The sequence below is a fragment of the Cebus imitator genome, unplaced genomic scaffold, assembly GCF_001604975.1.
Source record: "Cebus imitator isolate Cc_AM_T3 unplaced genomic scaffold, Cebus_imitator-1.0 Scaffold183, whole genome shotgun sequence".
Lineage (NCBI taxonomy): Eukaryota > Metazoa > Chordata > Mammalia > Primates > Cebidae > Cebus > Cebus imitator.
In genome coordinates, this window is record NW_016107498.1 from 3,366,735 (window position 1) to 3,376,036 (window position 9,302).

Sequence of the window (9,302 nt, forward strand, 5' to 3'; positions counted from 1 at the left end):
TGTGTGTCACTGGGCTATCTGTTGTAGATACAAAAATGCTGAGATAAAATGTGTCCCTCTCCTCCATCTCTAGTGGGGAGGGCAGACACACAGATAACACATTCCACTGTGCTTAGATTTGTTAGGGCCTTCTACGTGGCTTCCTGCTCGTAGGGTGTAGTGGGTAGGGTCCAACTTTCCCTCCAGCTCCCTCTCTTCTGAAATGGGCCGTGTGAAGACAGGGATCGACCTGGCCACAGTCTGTGATGTAAAGTACTCATGAACCAACATCAAGCTCCCCACTGCCCCATGCAGGCTACACACTACCTCTGCCCAGATTCCCTTCAGGTGGCTGTGAGGTCAGATGGAGAGGAGAGGGTCTATCTCGTAATGCTGATAACATACAGTAGATCCATCTGCTAACACAATATTATTATTCTCACACTATCTCAAGTGAGCCTCATTTGAGAAGAACACTGTCTTAGCTCAGAAAAGTAATTACAAAATTTTCCTGGTTAATTATTAATCTTCTCTAAGTGAGAAAAGGAAATCCAGAGCAAAGTCAGGGCTGGAAGGGACTCTGAGAGGTCATTTATCTCCTGACTTCAGCGATTACATTGAAAACACTGCAAACAAATATAATCCCAGGTTTAGATGACTTCAGGAAAAAGGGTTACATTTTCTGGCATCCAGATTCCCCATTTTATAATACCTTCCTCCCTTGCATCTCATCAGGCAGACCGCAAATGTCAGGGTGCACCAGAATCACTTTGGGAGGCTTTTTTAACACAGACTGCCAGGCCCCACCCCATGGTTTCTGGATCAGCAGGGCCTCAGTGGAGCCTGAGAATCTGAATTTCTCACATGTTCCCAGGCGGAACTGATGCTGAAGGAACCAGGCCTCCACTGCGAGCACCTCTGTTCCAGCCTAACCCTTGCCGGACCTGATCCTTTTATTCCTGATGGAAATAGATACCAGTGGGTCATCATTCTTTGGCAGAGAGACACACATGTACCTGAAGAACAATTCAAGAGTCTCCCAGTCATTTACTCGCTCTTCCAGGCTAACTAATAGAAGTTCTCCACCCTCTTATCATAGGTGTCACCTTCCAACCCTCAATTTTTTTTTTTTTTTTTTTGCAAGTTCTTTGTGGAGCCCTCTCCAAGTCTCTTTTCATAGTGGAGCCATGAGAGACCCAGAACCTTAGAGACTGGCTGAGGTTGGGCATGGAGGGAGGGGGTGACTCACAGAACTATGCAGGAGGGGGTGACTCACAGAACTATGCAGGCCACTCATGTTATTACTCTCCAGTACCCACGCCTGCCTATCAGCCCTTCTTCTGATTCATGTGCTTCTAACTCCTTTACGAGCTGTAGTAATGCTCAGTAGATCTTCATAACGCCTTCCTTCTGAGAAGCTGAAGGCATTTCCCTAACTAATATTACAGTTGACTCAATATCCTAAACCAGTGCAGGATTAAGTAAACTCTTGAACTGCAAACCAGTTCGGGAAGGGAGAATCTGGAACTCGAGATCCCTATCTAAATACCATTTTATGGAGAAAGATGCTTTGATATTTACTGGACTTTATAACAAGTTTACCCCTTCCACATGATAATAAGAGTTTCAGGGGCAAGCAAAAATGTGAAGCTTCTCCCCTTTGCAGGAGGATTGCAATGGAGAACTGGAGTGGGGGGCAAGGCTTCTGGGGTCAGTCTTGTTATCTGTCCGCATCATTCCCAGGTATGGGAGGGAAAGGGAAGGCACAGCTGTGTGTCCTAATCGTCTCTGGCAAAAGCCCAGAGGAGCTGAATGCTGAAGTATCCTCAACACACCCGACTCATCTTGTTTCCCTTTTCTTCGTTAGCTCATATTTTCTACCAGTGTAGTTACTGAATGTCAGGGGCCCAGTTTCTGTGTCCTAACTCCTTGTAGCACGTGGGTTGGAACTACGCTTTCTTTGCACACTGCATGTGCTGTGAGGTACTTAACACATGCTAAAATAATGACAGCAGTCCCGGTATTCCTGAGAAATCAGCATTCCTCCCGAGGGCCAGATCCCATTATGTTACACTTTTGTGTTTTAAGACGGGCGGAGGCCGAAGGCATCCCTCCGCTCACGGCTCCTTCCACTTTAGATCAACAGCTGGAACTCAGGTAACACAGCCTCTTCCGACAAGATTTCCTTTAGAGAGAGAACATTCTGGGGATGTGATAGATCACTGAGTATCCCAGCTCCAGGCCCAAAGGCAACCTGTTACACAGCGCGGTTCCCATTTAGCCATGCAGGCAAGGGACCCATTAAAACCTTGTGAGTGAAGGGGTCCCAGAGAAAAGAGACCCTTTCTCTGCATCCCGGAGAAACCCCTTAAAAGCTTCTGAGCGGCGGAAAGTAACAGTGAAGTAAATCTGCAACTGGCAGCGTTTCTGTGAGAGCCGCTGGGTCTGTAACTATTTCAAGAGGTGGAGGACTAGGATTAGAGCACAGGCAGACGGAGAGAGTGGCCCCAACAGGACTGCAGGGGAGACGTGTGGTCACCTGAGGCGTGGGGACAGCAGTGCAAGGGCCGGCAGGCTCGGCTCCTGGACTCCTCCTGCGGCTACAAGGCTGCTCTGTTTCTCGGCACCTGGGCCCCCCCGTGTGACTCTGCATAGAGCTAGTCATGATTTGTCACCCAAGGTCATAACCGGTCACAGCCAGCATCACTTCACCAGGCACACGGGGTAGATGCAACGAAGAGAATCGCAGCATCGGCAAACGCGAGGAATCCCGGCACTGACCCTTATGTAATGAAAGCCATCTCCGCTCTCACCCACCGCTGTGACTCTCACAGCACGTAAATCATTAGAACAAACATGCGCATTTTAGCAACGTGTCATAAGGCACATGCTTACTAGCAGTAGAAAAACCTATAGAAACGTCTGTGAAATTAAACAATGGATAAATTCGAATCAGCTTTTCTCTTTTGTATGACTAAAAACTACCATAGGTCAAGTGAATACTGGCTTGAAAACTAATACCAAACTACAGTGTACCTTCAAAAACGCTCCACTGAGATTCTGATGGTGCCTTATTAACAGTTAAAAGAATAACAGCAATAAGTCAGAATTTTTTGGATAAAAGTATATATTATGAAGGATCACTGGAACAAAACCCCTTTCACTGCTGAAGATGACATTAGAAGCTTCTGTTATAATTATAATTCATCCGGACAGCAAATTTCTCTTCAGCTCAATAAAGACTAAATATGAAAAAGTTTCTTTCTAAAAATAGCCCAAGAACTCAGTACTACTTTCCTTTCTTACATTCTTTTCCTACTAAATGAAACACTGAAACATTTCCTTTCATTGTTGACACTTTATGTCATTTGCATTTAAAATCAGACAATACATAATAACAAAGAAGTCTTTAAATCTTTTCAAAATGGGAAAATGGCATTCACAATACTTACTGAAGGCCTGCCTCCTTCCTCACTCTAGAGCTGACAAGCACAGATAGCTGATAAGCACCTACTGTATCGCCTAGGAGAATTGTTTCATGAACATCAATATTCCTAGAGCTGATACATTTACTTTCTAATTGATGAAGAAATTCCCGCCTGGTTCCCTGCTGTAAGCAATGTTTGGCATGAAGTCAGTCCACAGTGAAAACACACTTCTAAATGAGCAAGGTGATTAAGTGTAATTTAAAATATTTGACATCAAAATCTTTTGTTTCCTTCAGTACAAATTTAAGTTGGCAATAACGTGTTAGATGAACAGCAGTTAAGTTTACAGAATCCCATGGCCTTTGGTTACTTTTGATAACTAACTCAGTCTAAAAGAGGATGCTTTAAATTATTCTCTAAAAACCTTCCTCCTAATTTTAAAAAGTACTTCTCTTTAGGCATATGCAGATTTATTTTTTAAGCACAAAATTCTCCTTAAAAATTTTTTTTAAATGTCCATTTATATCGTCAAGAAAATTATTTTGACACTCCATTATTTCTACAGCATAAACTTGTAGCACAGAGTACAACAGGAATTAACTTTTAACATTTTTTTCTCAAGAGTTAGGTTACCATAGTAGAAAAATAAGGCTCAATGACACAATACAACGTTTCTGTATTTACAGAAACCATATCCATTGATCAAATATTTTAACATAAAATAACTAATAATCTACAGATTGCTTTTGCAAAAATAAGAATCGCAAACTTTTTCTTGGGAAAATTGAATAAGATAGATTTATTGCAGTAGGAGACATTTAAAGAAAAATCTTTTGCCACCTTTCTTAGCTTTCTCTAAAGTACGGACCTCAAAGCTTACAGTTTCCCCAAGAGGTAAACATTACTATGACGGTAACATTAGGAAGATTTAAGAAGGAGAAAAGAACAAAGAGAAGTCTTAAAATTCCACCCAGTACTTACAAGTAGTTTCAAAGAAAACTGAGCCACAGTTCTTCAGAAGACTGCTCTCCTGATCATATACACAATCTGAAGTCTAAAATAGATACCCTATCACATTAGGCCGAGAAGTCACATTTCAGCTTGCTAACTTCTACTTTTACAACTCATAGAACTAACGCTGGCTAAAATTAACCGCAGCCAAGCGGCAGGCAGGAACATGCTGATTTGCATCATGTGTGCTGGGATTTATTCACTAGGACAACATCGGTGTCCTCTTAATGGGAAATGTGGCCAAGGGGCGTGCCCTGGTGAACAATACATAGCATCGTGATTATGCTAATTACTGAATTCAGTCCAATAATGCTAACTTCTTTTAAGTTGTTTTTGCAAGTACTGACAAAGAGAAGGAGTAAGCTTTTTCCCAACAGGCATTCACTTGATTTTTAAGCACATTCAAATCAGACCAAACTTTGGCAACAAGGTGGCAGTGCTGTGTGCTCTTCACAAGCAAAAGCAGAGCAAAAGGACATTCTGTCCGATTATTTAAACAGCGTGATTAGATGCAGCACTACGTGAAATTAAATAGACACAGAATACACATATCGGTAAGTCTATCCACCAGAACCTTGAAATAAAAGCTTTTTCATTCTCTATAATGAACTGATTGCAGGGATTTGCTTTCTGACTCTGCTTCCTGTACCTCCCAAGGAGTCGCTATGAAGACACAGGTTCAGTAAAAAATCACAACCAAGCATAAATATCTTAAACATTTGCAAAGGCATTGTCCTTGGCAAGAAGCATTTTAAGGTGCATTTAACTGCTTGGCTAGAAAAATTGTCCTCTACAAAGCATGTTGGAGCTCAAGTTAACAGGTAAAGACCCCAAACATACAGCTGATACTTAAAAGAATATCAGAATGCGAAATTTTCTCTTGAAAATATAAGTACAACTTACAACAAAGACACAGAGCCACTTAGTATCTACTTAAGATGATTCAGACTTGTAGTTTGCTTTGCTCTTAACGGACACTCTATTAAAGATATCAAAGCACTTTACAAACATCCAGTCAAATCTCCAAGCATCTTTGGGGGACATAATTTTCCTCTTTTTTTTTTCTTTTCCACAGATGAGTAAAAGACAGGGTAATTCAATTTCAATGCAACCAACCCTGGATGACCCCATCACCTCCTGAACCCTCTATAACATTTTCCGTATTATATACTTATCTATAATCCTTTAGACCTTTTCAGAGCCATTTGTTTTCCTAATTTAAAAATGTCATATGTTAGTTTGGACTTCAGGAGATTCACTCTACTTAACACCCACTCTACTTAACGCCAGGCCTGAGCTCCAGGGGCTTAAAAAGCACTCCTTGATTCTCTCTTGCAGGCAGGTATCCTGCAACACGGATCCCTAGAACATGGCGATGCCCTCAGGAGGCACTGTCCATCTGCAGCCTGCTGCCCAAAGCGCAAACCGGTTGATCTTCATTGGCGTGAGTTGGAAATCGCCAGCACAATCTCCCTCCTGTTGTTTATAAACACTGCTGGCTGCTGGTCTGAGATTGCATCCCTTCGGCCTAACCTGAGGCTCTGTGCCAGCACGTGCCCCACCTCTGCAAGAGGATGGCTGGTGTGCACTCCCGATCACTCCAATCCAGAGTCACAGGAGGCAGGCATTCCCACTCTGTGCTGAAAGGAGAGAAGTCAGCACTCATCAAAGATGGCCAGCCGCTGATAAACAGAATTATTCTCAATAATCCACCGCAAACTCACTCCAGAACTCTTAATGTCAAAAAAGATCTTGTGAGGCTATTTTTGACACAATATTCTTATCCTATTATGTCATAGTTCAGTAGAAAAGTCTCTAAGTCAAAATATTTCTGCCCTAAACCAGAAAGAAAAAGCAAATACACCAAGTGCATTTCTGTATCAGAGTTTGTATTGGTAAGGAGCAACCTGATATATGATGGATCCTACATCCATTAGTCAGAAGGCGGGGGCCCCTGAGCAATGCTCCAGTTCCTCACATGTCAGATGTGCCTAGATGACTCTGCTGGTTCAACAGCAGCCACACCTGTCCTAAAATGCAAGAACCAAAGCATTCCAAAGAAAACAGTGTCTCCTCCAACTTACATGAGTCATTCTGCTGCTTCCTTTTCATTAGTGAAACTACTTGGAGTCAACAATGCTTTTGTTCTAGGTATACTTATGACAACAGAGAAAAATCTGTACCTTTAAAAGCAGAGTAAATTCTTACCATTTGTTCTCATGAATATTTGGTAGTAGGGGAGGAGGGACAGGGAAAGTGGTAACCCTATGGGATCTTTAGTTCAACAAATCCACGAAACTAAAGAAAATGACTGTTTTTATGAATCTACACTAATGAATTAACCCGGATACCAACCTTCTATGAGCAGCTACATGTATAATTTAAAATTTTCTAGTAGCTGTTTATAGAAAGTAATAAAGAGATAAAATTAATTTTAATAATATACTTTATTTAATGCAGTAGATCCAAGATATGATCATTTTAATGTGTAATAATCATAAAAACTATTCGTGGGATATCTTACATTCTTTTGTTTGTACTGCCCCAAGCCTGTGCAATCCAGTGCGTATTTGACAATTAGTACATTCCTATCTGGACAATCCACATTTCAAGTGCTCAGTACTCACATGTGCCTGATGACTATCAGAGTGGAAAGCCTGAGTGTACAAATACCTTCCTGACAACAGCTTTTCTGTTTGTGGGCATGTGCACACTCATATACACTCAATAAACATCAACTAAGATACTGGGCATTGAGGATGAAAAAAGCCTAGTTTTTATCCTCAAGGAGCTCAAAGTTTAGACGCTTGGCATTCTTTTCTTGTTTTTTAGAGCTAGGGTCTCACTCTGTCACCCCAGGCTGGAGTGCAGCGGCACAATCACGGCTGACTGCAGCCTCGACCTCCTTAGCTCTAGCAATCCTCCTACCTCAGCCTCCTGAGTAGTTGGGACGACCGGCATGTGCCAGCACACCTGGCTAATTTTAAAATTTTTTTGTAGAGACAGGGTCTAATCTGGGCTCAAGTCTTGAACTCCTGGGCTCAAGTGGTTCTTCTACCTCAGCCTCCCAAAGTGCTGAGATCACAGACATGAACCACTGTGCCTGGTTTCTTGGCATTCTTAACCTCTGAAATAATAGCAAAATATTCTGTGTTTTCTGTGTGTATTCTTCTGGGGAGATAACTTTCTTCATCACTTTATTAAAGGAGTCTGTGTCTCAGAAAGGATAAGAGCCACGAGACTAGACTAGCAGCAGATGCTGGGAGAAATGGAGAGTTACAGAAGAGGAAGGAACTGAGACAGGTAAAGAAAAGGGGGGCCGGGCGCGGTGGCTCACGCCTGTAATCCCAGCACTTTGGGAGGCTGAGGCAGGTGGATCACAAGGTCAAGAGATCGAGACCATCCTGATCAACACGGTGAAACCCCGTCTCTACTAAAAATACAAAAAAATTAGCTGGGCATGGCGGCGCGTGCCTGTAATCCCAACTACTCAGGAGGCTGAGGCAGGAGAATTGCTTGAACCCAGGAGGTGGAGGTTGCGGTGAGCCGAGATCACACCATTGCACTCCAGCCTAGGTAACAAGAGTGAAACTCTGTCTCAAAAAAAAAAGGGGTGGGGTGGGGAAGAAAGGACTAAAAGGAAGAAAAATAAACCAAAAAGAGAGAAGAATTTCATTGCTAGACATGAAATTTTAGTTATAAAATCATATAACTGGGCATGGAGGCTGGGCATGGAGGGGAGTGGAGGCGGAGGAGGGTGGATCTCGAAGTCAGGAGCTGGAGACCAGCAGGCCAACATGGTGAAAACCGTCTCTACTAAAAACACAAAAATTAGCCGGCATGGTGGCCTGTGTCTGTAATCTCAGCTACTCAGGAGGCTGAGGCAGGAGAACTGCTTAAACCCAGGAGGTGGAGGTTGCAGTGAGCCGAGACAACACCATTGTACTCCTGTCTGGGCAACAGAGCAAGACTCCATCTCAATAAAATAAAGAAATAAATAGCGCACCTGCCGCACATACAAAGGCGCACAGTCCGCCGCGCTCGCTTGGCTGCCCCGCGTCTAGCTAGCCCAGTGTCCGCCACAACTCTGCCAAGGCTTCAACAGACCACACCAAAATGCCATCTCAAATGGAACATGCCATGGAAACCATGATGTTTACATTTCACAAATTTGCTGGGGATAAAGGCTACTTAACAAAGGAGGACCTGAGATTACTCATGGAAAAGGAGTTCCCTGGATTTTTGGAAAATCAAAAAGACCCTCTGGCCATGGACAAAATAATGAAGGACCTGGACCAGTGCAGAGATGGCAAAGTGGGCTTCCAGAGCTTCTTTTCCCTAATTGCGGGCCTCACCGTTGCACACAAGACTATTTCATAGTACACATAAAGCAGAGGGGAAAAAAGTAGGCAGAAACGACCAATTCCCCAGGCCCTGATAAGAGCTGCCCTAAAGGGTCGCTTAAGGAATCTGCCCCACAGCTTCCCCCATATAGGGATTTCATGAGCAGATCAGGACCCTTAGCAAGTGTACAAATAAAATCTAACTCCCATTTGATGAGCAGAGAAAGAAAAGTTAAACGCCAGACAGGCTTTTGATTTTTGTATTGTTTGCATCCCCTTGCCCTCAATAAATAAAGTTCTTTTTCAGTTCTGAATAAATAAATAAATTAATAAATAAAGTCATATGATACAAATTGGCATGTTCCAGTTACTATGCCAGGTGCTGGGGCAGATACAGAGATGAAAGACAAGCTGTCTGTGTCCAAGGAGTTCACATTTAGTGACAGGAACAGACTAATCCAGGCAGATATAATACCTAGATAAGTATGAAGATGCAGTTTATGTGCAATGTGCTATGGCTGCAGTGGGGAGAAGAGGAACG

General features: G+C 42.9%; 2 protein-coding genes across 7 annotated transcripts in view; one reads left to right on the forward strand and one right to left on the reverse strand.

Annotated features, from left to right (window-relative positions):
* The window catches only part of SLC20A2 (solute carrier family 20 member 2), a 125,157-nt gene that overhangs the window by 78,562 nt on the left and 37,293 nt on the right, over positions 1-9,302 (reverse strand). For 2 of the 6 annotated variants that reach the window (XM_017545958.2, XM_037744761.1), the window contains exon 1: positions 4,389-5,073. The exons of the other annotated variants lie outside the window; for them this stretch is intronic. The gene's annotated coding sequence lies outside the window, so the exon portion shown is untranslated. Of the gene's footprint in view, positions 1-4,388; positions 5,074-9,302 lie in introns of those variants that run through there. 6 annotated transcript variants of the gene reach the window in all.
* On the forward strand, positions 8,455-9,075 carry LOC108316193 (protein S100-A10-like). The gene has a single exon (XM_017545969.2). It carries the CDS (start codon positions 8,535-8,537, stop codon positions 8,796-8,798), a length of 264 nt encoding a protein of 87 aa, XP_017401458.1. The 5' UTR covers positions 8,455-8,534; the 3' UTR covers positions 8,799-9,075.